General features: G+C 43.6%; 1 protein-coding gene, 1 long non-coding RNA gene and 1 pseudogene across 2 annotated transcripts; 2 read left to right on the top strand and 1 right to left on the bottom strand.

Annotated features, from left to right (window-relative positions):
- Positions 1-20,432, bottom strand: part of LOC120543706 — a 301,907-nt pseudogene that overhangs the window by 104,042 nt on the left and 177,433 nt on the right.
- Positions 620-2,441, top strand: LOC120543940 (histone acetyltransferase KAT6B-like). The gene is made up of 6 exons (XM_039777372.1): positions 620-740; positions 831-1,058; positions 1,450-1,740; positions 2,042-2,095; positions 2,181-2,237; positions 2,320-2,441. The coding sequence occupies exons 2-6, from the start codon at positions 902-904 to the stop codon at positions 2,427-2,429; spliced, it is 669 nt and encodes a 222-aa protein (XP_039633306.1). The 5' UTR covers positions 620-740; positions 831-901; the 3' UTR covers positions 2,430-2,441.
- LOC120544089 lies at positions 12,762-13,087 on the top strand. Its single transcript, XR_005636448.1, has 3 exons — positions 12,762-12,776; positions 12,862-12,918; positions 13,001-13,087. It is a non-coding gene; the product is annotated as an uncharacterized LOC120544089 (long non-coding RNA).

Genomic DNA, 20,432 nt, shown 5'->3' with positions numbered 1-20,432 from the left:
ATTGATGCCTTCCAGGTGTGTGTGACTGGACTGTTCTGGAAGCTTCTAGAAGGAAGGCGTGTCCCGGAAATGACGTGTGTTAAGTGATGCAATGCGTGACACACAGGAAGTAGAAAGATCTTCATTTAAATGATCCAATGAGCGTTAGAGATGAAATATCCGGCTGTGTTTGAAATGAGTCAGTGAGAGAAGAAGGGGTGTAGCGTTAAATTTTGAGCATAAAAAGGGTTTCTTCCCCGTTTGAAACAGAGAAAGATAGGTTTTTCATTCTACACACAGCATGAATGTAAGTTTGAGTAACACTGATGCGTTTGAAATGAGCCAATACAAGTCTCATGCAACTGTGAGAGCAGAACGTGTGTAAGTCTGTAAATAGGAATGTGTAAGTCTCCTCTTACAACAGGCCAAGGAAGTGTCTGAGCCCCCAAAAGTCTGCACTAATGCTCGCCCCTAAATAGGCAATAAAGTGTTTACCACATGTTTGGAAGAAACATGTGCTTCTTTCAGCCTACTCTCCCACTCGGCTTTGCATACAGACCGTCACTTCATTCAGAGGAGTCAAAATGCTTCAGTCACAGTACTTTTCAGGTGAGTTCTACATTATTATTATTATTATGGATTAATTAATTATTAATGCCAAGTGTGTTGAAATATTCCGGGTCAACCATTATGACTGTTCTTCCTAACAGAAATCAATGACGAGGACTTGAGAGATATCGTAATCACAGATGACGATTTTGGTAGGCTATTTAAATCATTTAATGCTTTACGTATCAAGCTAATAAATAACTGATCCTATGTTGTCTTTTCTCTCCCCAATGGCGTGATAGATGACAGAGGCGTTGCATATAACAATCAAAATCCAGCAGTCTTTACAGGGGTTATTGAAATTGAGGAGGTAATGCCTGAAGAAAGACCACGGGCCAACGGGCAGCCAATTGTGCTGCGAGACGTCCCCACCGTCACGATTGAAACAGAATTTAGGCAGCCGGTACAGCATATGCAGTCAAGAGATGAAAACGCTGGGCACCCCACGGCTACCCTACAAATGACTGCCGGTAAGGTCTTTCATATTATTTATATTATACCAGCAACTGGGTAGATGTGAGATAGAGGGAGACAAATATTATTTATATTATACCTGTAAATGGGTGGATGGGAGATGGGGAACACATGGTGTGTGTGTGTGTGTGTGTGTGTGTGTGTGTGTGTGTGTGTGTGTGTGTGTGTGTGTGTGTGTGTGTGTGTGTGTGTGTGTGTGAGGTGTGGGTGTGAGGTGTGGGTGGTGTGGGTGGGGTGTGGGTGGTGGTGGGTAAGAGGGCATTGTGGGAGATAGTCTTTTGATTGGAGAGAGAGAAAGAGAGAGAGAGAGAGAGAGAGATAGTTATTAACACTTAAAGTAAATACATTGAATTGAAGCAAGTTATATATTATTTTCAAAATGAACAGAGATTGAGCCTGCAGCATCCACAGAAAACGGTCAGGAGCCTATCCAGGCCCTCGCTGATTCAGAAGAAGAAGCAGAAGAAGAGGAAGAAGAAGAAGAAGAAGAAGCAGAAGTAGAAGAAGCAGAAGAAGATGGTGTAGTGGTTCTGAATGCAGCTGAAGATGGCGATGAAGTGGAACTTAATCTTTCAGAAATCCTTGCCCTCGAAAGAGCATCTGAGCAGCAGCAGCAGGAAATAGTTGAACAGAACATTACAGAGACCGTCTCTGTGCAAACTCAACCTCAGGACATGGGTAAGTGCTTTTAAGTTATACCTGTTACTGCAGATTAATGGTTTTGTTCATGTTTTAAAAAGTACAATGTAAGATGGGAAAGAGCTAGGTCTAGAGAGCAGGGATGTGAGAGATTGACCATCTGGTTGGATGATGGTTGGGTAACCAAATGGTGTGTGTGTGTGTGTGTGTGTGTGTGTGTGTGTGTGGGGAGCAAGTCAGGTAGGGGGAGAGAGAGAGAGAGAGAGAGAGAGAGAGAGAGAGAGAGAGAGAGAGTTATTAGCACTTTCACTCATTATCTCATTATTTTCCAAATGAACAGAGATTGAGCCTGAACCTGTCGCCAGGACCTCGCGTCCCCCTGTACGATTCAGAGGTAATTATTATTTATATATGTATATATTATTGTCTTGATAACTAAAATATATAATTAAAGATGTATATTCTCTGATTTATGAAAGGACGGAGGGGTATTCATCGAGTGAGATATGTCAGGGAGAGGCCTGAACCCGTCAGAGGTAATTATTATTTACATATCTTAGTATTATTGTATTGATAATTAAATATATTTAAAAGGTATTTTCTCTGATTTTATGACAGATGCTGTACTGAGGGGCAATCGCCGACACCAGCGAGTGAGAGATCCGGAAAGCAAGCTGGAGATCCTCCAAAAGCTGCTGACAATTGTGCAGACAATTCTTCAAATGTAAAAGTTGTAAGGTGTTAGCTTTGACTTTTTTTTTTATCACATGCAAAATGGAGCCTGATCGGTCTTGTATAATTCCCATACAATTAGTTATTGCTGTAGACGATGTAAACGGGGATCCACTGCGTTTTGTAACACCATCACTTGCTGAAGCCATCCAAGAGCTAAATCATAATAATCCCCACCCAGACAATCGTCCTGATCAACCGCATTTAAATAATGGCAGCACAGAGCCACCACAACCACCAGAGACACAACCAGAGCCTGCGAGTGATTACTTTCAACCGTTAGAAAGGGCCTTACAAGAGCTTGAAAATCATAACCACAATGACATTCAAATGGTAGAAAACGCCTTATTACAAGGGATTGAGAGCCGTAACCATGGCATTCCCCCGTTAGAAAACACCTTACCGCCAATAGAAAACCCTGACATTCAGTCGAGAAGACGCGATCGCTTTGGGAATTTGGAATTCCGTCAAACCTTTAGCGTCCCTCCCCTAGGGAACGTACCGGACTTGGCGCAATTTTATGAAGATGTTTTGAGTCATTTTAACACCTTAGCTGAGAGAGTGAGACCTGAGGTTAGACCTAATGACAGCGTACAGGTTGAAATAAGCGAAAACTTAAAAAAACTCTGGAGAGCGAGATCGTTAATAAGAAAAAAAAACACTTGCATATAGTGCCCAACGTAAACAATAAACTATGCTTTGCCATCAGCTTGGCTCTGCTCATCAACCCTGACTTCACCTACAGACAAGCCATCGAGCAGGCTAGAGAATTTCAGCATTTAGCGGGTCTGACCGAGGCCACCGCAGTAGCTCTCAGTCACATCAACAAATTTGAACAGATAGTAAACCGGAAAATTGTCGTCTTTTACAGAGATCAAGAGGACCGCGCTCTCTCGCATTTTGAAACAGAATACCCAAAGTCTGACAAGCCAGTGTTTTTATTCCTGCTTAATGGTCACTACTATGGAATAAAAAATCTTAAAGGGTTTTTAGGGATTGATAATGTATGTCATTACTGTTACCGAGGTTACTGCCGGAGCGAGTTCCACTCTTGTCAGGGTCATTGCAATCTCTGCCTCGACCCTACATGCGATACCGCGTACAGTGAGCCTGTATACTGCGCAGATTGCAACAGGACTTCTCGTACACGCGCGTGTTACGTTAAACACAAAAAGTCTTTGAATGACGCGACCCTCAGTACATGTCAGAAAATTCACAAATGTTCAAATTGCAAATATCTCTTCTCCGCTAGTACAGAGCACAAATGCATGAGGCTCAAATGTAAAGTGTGTGGTGTCCACAAAGGTGACGAGCCACACCAGTGCTACATACAACCGGTGAAATTTCAAGAAAATCAGACCCAAGATATATTCTTTTATGATTTTGAAACATTTGTCAATGACAAGGGAGAACATGTGCCATACCTCGTGTGTGTCAAACCTCTACAGGGTGAAGAATGGATGTCCTACGGCTTAGACTGCGTCGAGAAGTTTCTCATGAATTTCAGGAAACCTCAATATAAAAAAGCTACATTTATCGCACACAATGCTAGAGGTTTCGACAGCTACCTAATCCTCAGAGGCCTGATAGACTTAGGAATGACCCCATCGCTTGTCATGCAAGGCAGCAAAATAATCTGTTTTACAGAAACAGATTATCTGCTAAGGTTTATCGACTCTCTGTCTTTTCTTACCATGAAACTCGCCGCTATGCCGAAAGCGTTAGGATTTGCAGATCAATCAAAGGGATTCTTTCCCCACAAATTTAGCAAAGAGAAGCATCTAAAATATATAGGGCCTTACCCGCCGCCGGCAGATTACGGTGTAGAAAGCATGTCCGCGGCTCAGCAGGCCGAGTTTTACAGCTGGTACAAAGAAGCCTCGAGGGGTGTTTTTAACTTTGAGAAAGAGGCAGTTTTTTACTGTCAAAACGACACAAATATTCTGCGCGAAGGATGCATGAAATTCAGAGAGGAATTTGTAGGGGAGACGCTCGTGGATCCTTTCAGCTGCGTCACAATTTCCTCGGCATCAATGAAAGTATTTCTCACAAATTTCCTGGTTGAAAAGACACTGGCTATTCCTTCGCCCGACGATTACAGGCGTCAGTTCAAAAAATTCTCAAGCTGCTCAATTCAATGGCTGGAATGGTTAATGTATTCAAAAAACATTTTCATTCAGCATGCTCTAAACCGCGGGGAAAAGAAAATTGGTACGTATTTTGTCGACGGTTACGCCGCCATAGAGGGGTTAGACTGTGCCTTTGAATTTCAAGGATGTTTTTATCATGGCTGTCCAACCTGTTTCCGACCCCACGATATCAGCCCTATGACAGGGCTCGCCTTTGAGGAAATGCATTCGGCTAGCCAGGAGAAGCTGCATCAGTTGAGGTCCACGCATGGACTGCATACAGAGGTGATGACGGAGCATGCGTGGACTCTGATGAAAAAAACACCGCGCGGGGTGCAAGAGTTTATGAAGAAATATGATCCACCTGAACCTCTGGCTCCTCGAGCCACACTGTATGGAATTACCAGCGCATTGAGGCTACGGTACACTGCAGGTGCAGACGAATCTGTGCATTATGTAGATGTTACATCATTGTATCCGTACGTTAACGCAACCGGCTCCTACCCATTAGGCCATCCGGTAATAATTCACAGAGATTTTGACGAAATTGAAAACTACTTTGGGCTGATCAGAGCAACCGTGATTCCCCCAAGAGGTCTGTATTTTCCCGTGTTACCTTATAAAACAGCTCAAGGTAAATTAGTGTTCACGCTCTGTCGTACATGCTCAGAGACTAATAATCAGAGCGACTCATGTAGTCATGATGACGATGCCAGAGCTCTGACCGGAGTTTGGGTCAGTGCAGAGCTGCACAAAGTGGTACAGATGGGTTACAAGGTGTCGAAACTTTCTGAGGTGTGGCACTTTGAGTCACAGAGCAGCACGCTTTTTATCGAGTACATTCACACCTTTTTGAAGGGTAAACAGGAAGCTTCAGGGTTTCCGGCGGAGGCCGTGGACGATGAGAGTAGGAAAAAATACATCAGAGACTACGAATTGCATCAAGGCATCAGGTTAAACGCTGAAAAAATTGAGACAAATCCGGCAAAGAGACAGGTGTCCAAGGCTTGTCTGAACGGCTTTTGGGGCAAGTTTGCGCAGAGAAGTAATTTGGTTCAAACCACACTCGTCAAGTCGGTCGAACACTTTTTCACTTTAGTGTTTTCTGGACAATACACTCTAAAACACGTGGCGTTTTTACCAACAAACCGCGGCGACGTAGCACTGATTCAGTGGTTGTATAATGACAGGTGTGTAGTCCCCCAGGTCGAAAGCAGTAATGTTTTCCGCTCGCTCGTTTACCACGCACGCGGCGTCTGAAATTGTACAGTTATTTAGAAAAGCTGCAACAGAACATTCTCCGTAGACACAGACAGCTTGATCTATGTGTCAAAAGAAAATGAGACGCCTCTGGAGCTGGGTAATTATCTCGGTGACCTCACGGATGATTTTGGCGACACAATACATGACTTTGTAGCCGCGGGTCCAAAGAGTTATGCCTACCAGACCAAAAATGAGAAAAAGTGGTGATGAAAGTTAAAGGTATTACACAGGCGAGAATGCAGTGAACTGATCAATTTTGACAGCACAAAAGAATTGGTCGAAGGCTATCTTGAGGGGTCTAAGGAAAGATTCCTTGAAGCGCGCGCAACAGACTATAAACGTGATAAAAACGGATTTCTGTTGAAAAAAGCTACATTCAAGAAAAGTTTAGAGTCGGTAACGACAAGAGGCGGTATTTCCTGCGGTACAACTCTGCCTTTTGGTTATTAGCTGCATGATGGAGCAGATTGATTTTGATCCAAGACTAAAGGTTCCATTTTCATGTTTGGTAGTGGGTCCTAGTGGTTGTGGTAAAACCTATTTTATTAAATCTGTACTGGAAAAATGTGAGAACGTGTGATGGACGCTGTACCAGAAAATATTGTATGGATTTATACAAGTTATCAGCCCATGTATGATGAAATGAAGAAAATGAATAAAAGAATTACATTTCTGGAAGGACTCCCCGATTCTTTTGACGACACTAATCTGTTTCCTCCTGACCAGTCACATCTCGTCATCCTAGACAACGTCATATTTCAGGCAGGTGACCACCCTGAGGTGGCGAAAATATTCGACTGCAATACAGACATCACAAAAGATGAGCGTCATGATGTTGACTCAAAATGTATTCCATAAAGGTAAAACTGCCCCCTTACAATCAGTTTAAACTGTAATTACCTCGTGCTATTTAAAAACCCCCGGGACCAGTTGCAGATGAGGGTACTAGCACATCAGATGTTTCCCTCACAAAAACTGTTTTTCCTGGAAAGTTTTCAAGATGCTACCAAGTCAGCGCACGGCTATTTAATCCTGGATCTCACACCTTCATGCCCAGAACGTTACAGAGTGCGCACGGGGATACTTCCCCACCAGCAGACGACGGTTTACATCGCTAAAACAAAATAGACCTTCATTATGTCGGAGCGGTTAAAAAGGAACGCTCTGTTACTAAAAGCCTTGTACCACGCGAAGCCTTCAAAGCGCAAAGACATTTTAAAACACTGCTCACCTGATTTTCTGCAGGCCTTATGCGAATTATCTCTTAATCTTTTGAAAGGGAATCTAACAGTGTCCCCTTCTCAATACAGACAACTGAAGCGTCAAAAGAATATTATAAGGTTGTTGGCAGATAAGAAAACCAGCTTAAAGCGTAAACATCAGGTTCTGAAAAAACAAACTGGGGGTTTTATCCTTCCTCTGCTTTCTGCCGCCGTGCCTATTCTCGGAAATCTACTAGGTGGGCTGATTCCGAGAAGCTAAGAGGAGAAGAAAAAATTAATAATATGGCTCTAAAGGCTGCCAAGAAAATGTATTTGATTTCGCCCCAGCAGCTGAGTAAAATGACTAGACCAGAGCCATCCATCAGACAGACAGCCGAAGATGATTTGAATGAGAAAATGAGCGCCGTATTAAATGATCCAAGATTGAATTCGTATGAAAAAGCTAAAAAATACGAGCGCTGATGTTACGGCTATCTCACTTTGCTCAAACAAAGCGAGAAAGAGCGTCATAAAGGTTACTCTCACTCTGCATCCGGATGTCGCAGAAAGTCAACACTCTGCATCCTCATCAGATGCATCAGCTGCCGATGCACCAGTAGATGGTGCTGATGCACCAGCAGGCAGCATCAGCACCGGCCCCCAATCCCTATTGGATGAGGCTGCAAGCGATGTGATAACAAACCTGCCCCTGCACGACCGGAAAACGCTCTTACATTATGCAGAAATTAGCCGCCAAATGACATGAGATGGTCCTCTAGGGGGTTTATTTACAAAGGCTCTGTCATAAAAGGCTCTCATATGATAGATTTATTCAAAAATCTAGCCGCCTAATAAGAAGAAACACAAACAATGCCAAAAGGATGGACTGGTTTCTTAAATACTTTGTCAGTGCTCAACATTCCCGTTTCCGATGGTGAAAAATCCCTAAAGCGCGTGAACAGTACAGACAACTCAAAATGGACGGAGATGGTTTTGAAGAAAAATCGCGGCGTCAAAAAGACAAAATCCCCAAGATGGTCACGTGGGATTAAGGTTTTAAACGATGTAAATGAAGGGAATTTCCGTACACTGTCATTTTCAATAAAGCATTTTATTAATCACAAGTTTATGGTTACAGCGTTTGTTTTCCATGTTTCTTACAAGTGTTAACAATCTTTAAACATTTTTAAAGAGCATACACTATGATGAAAAGATTCTGGCGGTTCACGAGCAACGCATCTTTGATATTTATTCACAAAAGTAGATACCATGCGGTTCGTTTTATAGACATCGTCAACATGATACAAGCCCAAAATGTTATTATAAGATAAACCGCATGCGCGGTGGCAGAGATAAAAAACACAATGCTGTCCACACACTATAGAGAAAGTATGCTGGAGCTGGCGGTTGTGGTAGTGTAGCTTCTTTGAACGACTTTCCAAAAATTGTAAAATGCTCGCTGGGTAATGGGCAAAATCTGGCGGAAATCCATAAGAGTCGAAAAAAGTTGCACTCCCGTCCTCTTCCAAAGTCAGTGCGAGCCAGTGCTGACCTGGCATGTGGGCCGGATGAGTGTTCACTATAAAATAGGCTGGCAGGTTAAAGGTCTGGCTCAGCGATGGTAGCTGATCACAAGCCCACACGCCGTGGAATGTGTCTCCTATAAGATGATGTAAAAGCCTTTCTAGCTGATGATTATCCATATCTTTAATAATAATCCACCAGCACCTGTCTTTTAGAGTTGATCTCCAGAATGGAATCGTAACAAGCGTATACTATTAACGTTGTTGTGTAAGGCAGAGGGACCCTGAAGCGCATTTCAAGACGTAAATTCCCTGAGGAAATGGGCGCCAAGGCGTCGCTGTCTTCGTTCGCTCCCAGATTGAACACGAACAAAGAATAACCTTCGTTAAATTCCCTGCGGGTAATGCTAAGAGGCAGATCCTTGAGGTGTCTCCCAGTAGATGTAAACATGTTGTAATATTCTCTAACTGAGCTGCCTGTGTTGAAACGGGGCTGGAAGGCCTTAGCAGGCAGCTGCCTCCCATCCTGACACAGTGCAAGATATTCAATGTCATTATGAAGAAAGTTAAACGGGGATAGGTCCCTTCTTCCTGAAAAAGAATCTACTCGAACCATGGCTAAAGCTAGATAGCGAGGCATAGCACCCAGAAATAGGTTTTCCTGGTTACAGATCCTGGAATTTTTCGGTATGGAATAGGTCTTCACACAGACGCGTGAGAGCGGATAAAGAGCATTTCCTTTCATCAGGGCTCGGCGTGACCCAGGCGTTACGCAGGGGGAAACGGTGACCTTTTTAACAAACAGCGATGCCGATATTATCTTTAGACAGAACTCGGAATCACGCCCAGCCCCATAAGACATAATGCATCGTTATTCGGATCAGTTTAATTCTCAAATCAACAGAGTTTAACATCAGTCTTTCGCGAAAAATATGTCACTATGTAATGGGCCCAAAAGGTCCCGCCGGCGAATTCTACGCTGAATTGACCTCTCTGGACTAACCCTCTGTTAGGACCATTATTTATTACCACCGAATCCATGGCCTGCGGTGTCTTTGTAAAACAGACCGGCTAAATTGACTCTTTAACGTGTAGTCTGAAAAGTTGAGCAAAGTTTCTATAATCGCACCGATATGGATCGTTGCACTTGACTGGGGAAATTAATCTATCCCCAGAATAACGTCGCATTGACTGAAAATTGTATTCAGCGGGTAGTTGATGAGCCCAACTGCTGTATCTGGTGGGATGTTTGACCCATCTTTCTCTGTAATGTTAACTCTGAGATGAAGCAACGTGTCGTTTAAATCGGGGGTACTTTTCACCGTCTCCAGGTATGTAAAATTCAATCGGGGAGGAGTCCGGAAAGTGCTGATAACGGCTGGTACTCTTGATATTTTTTATCCTCTACGGATAATTGTGTCATGGAGCTGAAAAGAGGTCCAGCTCGGCCAGGGTACACTCTGCCGATTTCTGATGTAAGAGGGCCATTGTTTGCAACGTTAAAATATGTCGGAGCTTTGTTGCAGACTTCCTTCTTTCGGAGGACGTCTCCTGACTGATTTGCTCCGCTTAGCAGGCTGGCGCGCTTTTAAATGCAGACCGAAAACAACCAGCTCACCTGGCGGACGCCTTTGCTCTACGTGACAAGACCATAATACCGCCGGCGCTTGATTTTTGTTCTCGTGCAGTTTCTCTACAAATTTTTTCACTGCATCTGATGCAATGTTTGTAGCGGCTGTTTTAAGATCGCGGTTTTGCTACAGCGAAACCTTTTCCTTAGCAGAGGGGCTACAGCGGAAACAGCTTTGAAAATATTGAGCCTATACCTCGGTACATAACTGGAGCTCCATAAAAACCGGGTAACGTGCCCTCCTACTTGTCCTTCATACTAGGCCACAAACGGGCGAGGGTCTTCTTTGATATGAAGCATCTTACAAAGAACGTTGCACTGGTTTAAAGTGTAGTTTCACAATTGTCTTTCAAAAACAAAATCCACGGGTTTGTTGCGATCTGTTTTAATTTACGTGTTATGTTTTTGATGTAATTTTTCGACAGCGGCATATAATGGAGTGTATGGATTGGTTATGTCACCAAAGTCACCTTCACATTCACGACACCAAGCAGCGTGAGTAACTGTCACCGACCGCTTGATACTTTTGTTCCGATAGACAAACAGTTATATATGCCTGCGTTTAAATTAAGGATATGTAGATTTGGATAGCGTCCACCATTCATTAACTTTCAGTCCGGCATGTGGGCCAGAGAGGGGTATCGTTGATTTTGTAAAGACCGCCTTTGAAGTCAATCTGGGCGTTGTTGAAAGTGGCACAGGAGGCATCATATTTTTAACCGGGACCAGGTATTCCAGGAGATCTTTAGGACGATTATAGTACCGCCTTTAAATTTTACACTCACCAAGGGCTGAGGGGCTCTCATCGCCACTCGGTTCAGTTCAAAATAGGATGAATCTGCCGGTAAATTATACCACGTGCGGGATATAGATTTCGCACATAGGCCCACCAACCATTCGCCAGCAAGTTCAATCGGTTTGCTAAATCGATTGTGAACAACTGCTAGTATTACTTTTAAATATCTCCTTACTGGCGTTGGAAGGCAGAGTCACATAAAAGCCCCTCAGGAGGCGTGTGTTCCATGATTCTCTATTGAGTGCAGTGATGGAGCGGTCTTTGTACACAGAAGTTTTATATCCCGACCACATCAACCAATTTAACCCAGCTGTTAAATTTTTCCGCCAGTTTTTTCCATTGCACAAAAGCCTGTTTTTCTCCCTTGACAGTACAGGGCGTTTTAGGATTTTTTTCCACTTGAAACATTTTGTTGGCGGCCATTTTTATTTTTGCATCTCTGCTTCATAAAATGACCCTCGACAGGCTCGCCGTCATAGTCTACTAATTTATATCACGGGAGGTGTAATGTAGGAATAGCTCGGTCACTGTAAAGACTTCGTCCTCGTAAACCTCTGCTCGTATTTTTTTATTCGAAAACCTCTCACTTTCGACAGACGCACCTGTAGATCTCCTTTCTTAAAAGCCATCTTTATTTTATTCCTGTGACGAGAGGCAAAAGGTGCCGTACATAGATTGTGGAACACTTGATCGGTGTTCTCCGCTGTGACCTCCATAGGAGTCATTTTAATAAGAGGTGTGATAACTGTTATTATAACTCTGTACCAGGTCTGGTAAGACGTCGAGGTATCGTCTGGTGTTGTGAGCTGTAAAATATTTATACATGCGAAGTTTTCAGAGTCGCGGTTATAACGGCTCAACAACCCGACGCTTTTAAGTCACTTTCGCCCGTCTTAAATGTTTGATGTTGTGTTTCTTCATCAGAGTCTCAAATTTCTTGTTGAAAAACTCTTTACAGCGTCCGTTTGTAGCTTTTTAGGAGGTATTAAACTTTCTTGGGGTCCCCGGAAACGAACGCCGCGACACCACAAGACTGACCACCTGAGACTTGACTCCAATCCTTCTCCCACAGGGCAATTGGCCAAGAAACATGTGCTTCCCAGCCCATCCCAATCAGACACAGACCGGCCAATCCCCATCCTGCCCACAGCAACACCAAGTGGATACACACAGCATGCAAGCCAACGAGCCAAGGAAATACGGATGGAGGCCACAGAATAGAGTGAAGGAAGGAACATGGACATGGATGCATAGCCGATCCCCACATGGAGGATGACAGAAATGGAGGAAGCCACACACACACAGCAGGGACCACACAAATGAGACAGGAGACAACAAATGGAATGCACAGAGGACTGAGAGAGAGAGAGAAGCATAATCACACGAATGAGATTGAGCCCCAGGACCCAGAATCGGCCATCCCAGGGATCCAGAAGAAAGAAGAAGAAGAAGAAGTGGAAGAAGAAGAGTGGTGGAATGGAAGGAAAAGATGGTGGAAAGACACGGAGCAGTGGAAATACAGAATAGAATACAGACCACCCCAACCTTGTGGACATGGAATGGAACACAGGATAATGGAGCCGAGAGGAAAAAGATGGGAAAGAAAGTGGATGTGAGGATGGACGACGAAGGGATGGTGTGTGTGTGTGTGTGTGTGTGTGTGTGTGGGGAAAAAGGGGGAGAGAGAGAGAGAGAGAGAGAGAGAGTGAGCAGTGAGACTTGCCCTGCTATTTTCCAAATGAACAGAGATTGAGCCTGAACCTGGCCGCCAGGACCTCGCGTCCCCTGTACGATTCAGAGGTAATTATTATTTATATATGTATATATTATTGTCTTGATAACTAAAATATATAATTAAAGATGTATATTCTCTGATTTATGAAAGGACGGAGGGGTATTCATCGAGTGAGATATGTCAGGGAGAGGCCTGAACCCGTCAGAGGTAATTATTATTTACATATCTTAGTATTATTGTATTGATAATTAAATATATTTAAAAGGTATTTTCTCTGATTTTATGACAGATGCTGTACTGAGGGGCAATCGCCGACACCAGCGAGTGAGAGATCCGGAAAGCAAGCTGGAGATCCTCCAAAAGCTGCTGACAATTGTGCCGACAATTCTTCAAATGTAAAAGTTGTAAGGTGTTAGCTTTGACTTTTTTTTATTTTTTTTTTTTTTTTATCACATGCAAAATGGAGCCTGATCGGTCTTGTATAATTCCCATACAATTAGTTATTGCTGTAGACGATGTAAACGGGGATCCACTGCGTTTTGTAACACCATCACTTGCTGAAGCCATCCAAGAGCTAAATCATAATAATCCCCACCCAGACAATCGTCCTGATCAACCGCATTTAAATAATGGCAGCACAGAGCCACCACAACCACCAGAGACACAACCAGAGCCTGCGAGTGATTACTTTCAACCGTTAGAAAGGGCCTTACAAGAGCTTGAAAATCATAACCACAATGACATTCAAATGGTAGAAAACGCCTTATTACAAGGGATTGAGAGCCGTAACCATGGCATTCCCCCGTTAGAAAACACCTTACCGCCAATAGAAAACCCTGACATTCAGTCGAGAAGACGCGATCGCTTTGGGAATTTGGAATTCACCAAACCTTTAGCGTCCCTCCCCTAGGGAACGTACCGGACTTGGCGCAATTTTATGAAGATGTTTTGAGTCATTTTAACACCTTAGCTGAGAGAGTGAGACCTGAGGTTAGACCTAATGACATCGTACAGGTTGAAATAAGCCTAAAAACTTAAAAAACTCTGAGAGCGAGATCGTTAATAAGAAAAAAACACTTGCATATAGTGCCCAACGTAAACAATAAACTATGCTTTGCCATCAGCTTGGCTCTGCTCATCAACCCTGACTTCACCTACAGACAAGCCATCGAGCAGGCTAGAGAATTTCAGCATTTAGCGGGTCTGACCGAGGCCACCGCGAGTAGCTCTCAGTCACATCAACAAATTTGAACAGATAGTAAAACCGGAAAATTGTCGTCTTTACAGAGATCAAGAGGACCGCTGTCGCGATTTTGAAACAGAATACCCAAAGTCTGACAAGCCAGTGTTTTTATTCCTGCTTAATGGTCACTACTATGGAATAAAAAATCTTAAAGGGTTTTTAGGGTTGATAATGTATGTCATTACTGTTACCGAGGTTACTGCCGGAGCGAGTTCCACTCTTGTCGTGGGTCATTGCAATCTCTGCCTCGACCCTACATGCGATACCGCGTACAGTGAGCCTGTATACTCGCGCAGATTGCAACAGGACTTCTCTACACGCTGCGTTAATGCTAAACACAAAAAGTCTTTGAATGACGCGACCCTCAGTACATGTCGGAAAATTCACAAATGTTCAAATTGCAAATATCTCTTCTCCGCTAGTACAGAGCACAAATGCATGAGGCTCAAATGTAAAGTGTGTGGTGTCCACAAAGGTGACGAACCACACCAGTGCTACATACAACCGGTGAAATTTCAAGAAAATCAGACCCAAGATATATTCTTTTATGATTTTGAAACATTTGTCAATGACAAGGGAGAACATGTGCCAACACCTCGTGTTGTCAAACCTCTACAGGGTGAAGAATGGATGTCCTACGGCTTAGGACTGCGTCGAGAAGTTTCTCATGAATTTCAGGAAACCTCAATATAAAAAGCTACATTTATCGCACACAATGCTAGAGGTTTCGACAGCTACCTAATCCTCAGAGGCCTGATAGACTTAGGAATGACCCCATCGCTTGTCATGCGCGGCAGCAAAATAATCTGTTTTACAGAAACAGATTATCTGCTAAGGTTTATCGACTCTCTGTCTTTTCTTACCATGAAACCCGCCATGCCGAAAGCGTTAGGATTTGCAGATCAATCAAAGGGATTCTTTCCCCACAAATTTAGCAAAGAGAAGCATCTAAAATATATAGGGCCTTACCACCCGCAGATTATGGTGTAGAAAGCATGTCCGCGCTCAGCAGGCCGAAGCTTTTACAGCTGGTACAAAGAAGCCTCGAGGGGTGTTTTTAACTTTGAGAAAGAGGCAGTTTTTACTGTCAAAAACGACACAAATATTCTGGCGCGCAGATGCATGAAATTCAGAGAGGAATTTGTAGGGGAGACGCCGTGGATCCTTTCAGCTGGCCACAATTTCCCGCATCAATGAAAGTATTTCCACAAATTTCCTGGTTGAAAAGACACTGGCTATTCCTTCGCCCGACGCACTACAGGCGCCAGTTCAAAAAATTCTCAGCTGCTCAATTCAATGGCTGGAATGGTTAATGTATTCAAAAACATTTTCATTCAGCATGCTCTAAACCGCGGGGAAAAGAAAATTGGTATTGATTTTGTCGACGGTTACGCCGCACAGAGGGTTAGACTGTGCCTTTGAATTTCAAGGATGTTTTTATCATGGCTGTCCAACCTGTTTCCGACCCCACGATATCAGCCCTATGACAGGGCTCGCCTTTGAGGAAATGCATTCGGCTAGCCAGGAGAAGCTGCATCAGTTGAGGTCCACGCATGGACTGCATACAGAGGTGATGACGGAGCATGCGTGGACTCTGATGAAAAAAACACACGCGGGGGTGCGAGAGTTTATGAAGAAATATGATCCACCTGAACCTCTGGCTCCTCGAGCCGCACTGTATGGGGGGCGTACCAGCGCATTGAGGCTACGGTACACTGCAGGTGCAGACGAATCTGTGCATTATGTAGATGTTACATCATTGTATCCGTACGTTAACGCAACCGGCTCCTACCCATTAGGCCATCCGGTAATAATTCACAGAGATTTTGACGAAATTGAAAACTACTTTGGGCTGATCAGAGCAACCGTGATTCCCCCAAGAGGTCTGTATTTTCCCGTGTTACCTTATAAAACAGCTCAAGGAAATTAGTGTTCACGCTTCTGTCGTACATGCTCAGAGACTAATAATCAGAGCGAACTCATGTAGTCATGATGACGATGCCAGAGCTCTGACCGGAGTTTGGGTCAGTGCAGAGCGCACAAAGTGGTACAGATGGGTTACAAGGTGTCGAAACTTTCTGAGGTGTGGCACTTTGAGTCACAGAGCAGCACGCTTTTTATCGAAAGTACATTCACACCTTTTGAAGGTTAAACAGGAAGCTTCAGGGTTTCGGCGGAGGCCGTGGACGATGAGAGTAGGAAAAATACATCAGAGACTACGACTTGCATCAAGGCATCAGGTTAAACGCTGGAAAAAATTGAGACAAATCCGGCAAAGAGACAGGTGTCCAAGGCTTGTCTGAACGGCTTTGGGGCAAGTTTGGCGCAGAGAAGTAATTTGGTTCAAAACCACACTCGTCCAAGTCGGTCGAACACTTTTTCACTTTAGTGTTTTCTGGACAATACACTCTAAAACACGCGTGCGTTTTTTACCAACAAACCGCGGCGACGTAAAGCACTGATTCAGTGGTTGTATAATGACAGGTGTGTAGTCCCCCAGGTCGAAGCAGTAATGTTTTCATCGCTGTGTTACCACCGCTTACGGGCGTCTGAAATTGTACAGTTATTTAGAAAAGCTGCAACAGAACATTCTCTACGTAGACACAGACAGCTTGATCTATGTGTCAAAAGAAAATGAGACTCTCTGGAGCTGGGTAATTATCTCGGTGACCTCACGGATGAATTACGCGCGGCTAACAATACATGACTTTGTAGCCGCGGGTCCAAAGAGTTATGCCTACCAGACCAAAAATGAGAAAAAGTGGTGATGAAAGTTAAAGGTATTACACAGACGCGAATGCAGTGAACTGATCAATTTTGACAGCACAAAAGAATTGGTCGAAGGCTATCTTGAGGGGTCTAAGGAAAGATTCCCTTGAAACGCCGCAACAGACTATATAAACGTGATAAAACGGATTTCTGTTGAAAAACGCTACATTCAAGAAAAAGTTTAGAGTCGTGTACGACAAGAGAAGGGTATTTCCTGACGGTACAACTCTGCCTTTTGGTTATTAGCTGCATGATGGAGCAGATTGATTTTGATCCAAGACTAAAGGTTCCATTTTCATGTTTGGTAGTGGGTCCTAGTGGTTGTGGTAAAACCTATTTTATTAAATCTGTACTGGAAAAATGTGAACGTGTGATGGACGCTGTACCAGAAAATATTGTATGGATTTATACAAGTTATCAGCCCATGTATGATGAAATGAAGAAAATGAATAAAAGAATTACATTTCTGGAAGGACTCCCCGATTCTTTTGACGACACTAATCTGTTTCCTCCTGACCAGTCACATCTCGTCATCCTAGACAACGTCATATTTCAGGCAGGTGACCACCCTGAGGTGGCGAAAATATTCACGCAATACAGACATCACAAAAAGATGAGCGTCATGATGTTGACTCAAAATGTATTCCATAAAGGTAAATACAGCCGTACAATCAGTTTAAACTGTAATTACCTCGTGCTATTTAAAAACCCCCGGGACCAGTTGCAGATGAGGGTACTAGCACATCAGATGTTTCCCTCACAAAAACTGTTTTTCCTGGAAAGTTTTCAAGATGCTACCAAGTCAGCGCACGGCTATTTAATCCTGGATCTCACACCTTCATGCCCAGAACGTTACAGAGTGCGCACGGGGATACTTCCCCACCAGCAGACGACGGTTTACATCGCTAAAACAAAATAGACCTTCATTATGTCGGAGCGGTTAAAAAGGAACGCTCTGTTACTAAAAGCCTTGTACCACGCGAAGCCTTCAAAGCGCAAAGACATTTTAAAACACTGCTCACCTGATTTTCTGCAGGCCTTATGCGCTATTATCTCTAATCTTTTGAAAGGGAATCTAACAGTGTCCCCTTCTCAATACAGACAACTGAAGCGTCAAAAGAATATTATAAGGTTGTTGGCAGATAAGAAAACCAGCTTAAAGCGTAAACATCAGGTTCTGGAAAAACAAACTGGGGTTTTATCCTCTCTCTCTCGCCGCGTACTCATTCTCGGAAATCTACTAGGTGGGCTGATTCCGAGAGCTAAGAGGAGAAGAAAAATTAATAATATGGCTCTAAAGGCTGCCAAGAAAATGTATTTGATTTCGCCCCAGCAGCTGAGTAAAATGACTAGACCAGAGCCATCCATCGCACAGACAGCCGAAGATGATTTGAATGAGAAAATGAGCGCCGTATTAAATGATCCAAGATTGAATTCGTATGAAAAAGCTAAAAGATACGAAGCGCTGATGTTACGCTATCTCACTTTGCTCAAACAAAGCGAGAAAGAGCGTCATAGGGTTACTCTCACTCTGCATCCGGATGTCGCAGAAAGTCAACACTCTGCATCCTCATCAGATGCATCAGCTGCCGATGCACCAGTAGATGGTGCTGATGCACCAGCAGCAGCATCAGCACCGGACCCCCAATCCCTATTGGATGAGGCTGCAAGCGATGTGATAACAAACCTGCCCCTGCACGACCGGAAAAACGCTCTCTACATTATGCAGAAATTAGCCGCAAATGACATGAGATGGTCCTCTAGGGGCGAATTTATTTACAAAGGCTCTGTCATAAAAGGCTCTCATATGATAGATTTATTCAAAAATCTAGCGCAGCCTAATAAGAAGAAAACACAAACAATGCCAAAAGGATGGACTGGTTTCTTAAATACTTTGTCAGTGCTCAACATTCCCGTTTCGATGGTGAAAAATCCGCAAGCGCGTGAACAGTACAGACAACTCAAAATGGACGGAGATGGTTTTGAAGAAAAATCGCCGCGTCAAAAAGACAAAAATCCCCAAGATGGTCTACGTGGGATTAAGGTTTTAAACGTGTAAATGAAGGGAATTTCCGTACACTGTCATTTTCAATAAAGCATTTTATTAATCACAAGTTTATGGTTACAGCGTTTGTTTTCCATGTTTCTTACAAGTGATAACAATCTTTAAACATTTTTAAAGAGCATACACTATGATGAAAAGATTCTGAGCGGTTACGAGCAACGCATCTTTGATATTTATTCACAAAAGTAGATACCATGCGGTCGTTTTTATAGACATCGTCAACATGATACAAGCCCAAAATGTTATTATAAGATAAACCGCATGCGCGGTGGCAGAGATAAAAAACACAATGCTGTCCACACACTATAGAGAAAGTATGCTGGAGCTGGCGGTTGTGGTAGTGTAGCTTCTTTGAACGACTTTCCAAAAATTGTAAAATGCTCGCTGGGTAATGGGCAAAATCTGGTGGAAATCCATAAGAGTCGAAAAAGTTGCACTCCCGCCTCTTCCAAAGTCAGTGCGAGCCAGTGCTGACCTGGCATGTGGGCCGGATGAGTGTTCACTATAAAATAGGCTGGCAGGTTAAAGGTCTGGCTCAGCGATGGTAGCTGATCACAAGCCCACACGCCGTGGAATGTGTCTCCTATAAGATGATGTAAAGCCTTTCTAGCTGATGATTATCCATATCTTTAATAATAATCCACCAGCACCTGTCTTTAAGAGTTGATCTCCAGAATGGAATCGTGAATAAGCGTATACTATTAACGTTGTTTGTAAGGCAGAGGGACCCTGAAGCGCATTTCAAGACGTAAATTCCCTGAGGAAATGGGCGCCATATGCCGCTGTCTTCGTTCGGCCCCCAGATTGAACACGAACAAAGAATAACCTTCGTTAAATTCCCTACGGGTAATGCTAAGAGGCAGATCCTTGAGGTGTCTCCCAGTAGATGTAAACATGTTGTAATATTTTCTAACTGAGCTGCCTGTGTTGAAACGGGCTGGAAGGCCTTAGCAGGCAGCTGCCTCCCATCCTGACACAGTGCAAGATATTCAATGTCATTATGAAGAAAGTTAAACGGGGATAGGTCCCTTCTTCCTGAAAAAAGAATCTACTCGAACCATGGCTAAAGCTAGATAGCGAGGCATAGCACCCAGAAATAGGTTTTCCTGGTTACAGATCCTGGAATTTTCCGGTATGGAATAGGTCTTCACACAGACGCGTGAGAGCGGATAAAGAGCATTTCCTTTCATCAGGGCTGCGGCGTGACCCAGACGTACAGCGGGGGAAACGGTGACCTTTTTAACAAACAGCGATGCCGATATTATCTTTAGACAGAACTCGGAATCACGCAGCCCCATAAGACATAATGCATCGTTGTTACGGATCAGTTTAATTCTCAAATCAACAGAGTTTAACATCAGTCTTTCGCGAAAAATATGTCACTATGTAATGGGCCCAAAGGTCCACTTCGGCAGATTCTGCGCTGAATTGACCTCTCTGGACTAACCCTCTGTTAGGACCATTATTTATTACCACCGAATCCATGGCGCCCCGCGCGTGTCTTTGTAAAACAGACCGCGCCTAAATTGACTCTTTAACGTGTCGTCTGGAAAAGTTGAGCAAAGTTTCTATAATCGCCGATATGGATGCGCACTTTGACTGGGAAATTAATCTATCCCCCAGAATAACGTCGCATTGACTGAA

The sequence above is a fragment of the Perca fluviatilis genome, chromosome 2 (assembly GCF_010015445.1).
Source record: "Perca fluviatilis chromosome 2, GENO_Pfluv_1.0, whole genome shotgun sequence".
Taxonomy (NCBI): Eukaryota; Metazoa; Chordata; class Actinopteri; order Perciformes; family Percidae; genus Perca; species Perca fluviatilis.
The sequence above is the reverse complement of the archived record's forward strand: the minus strand, read 5'-3'. Positions and strand labels throughout refer to the sequence as shown.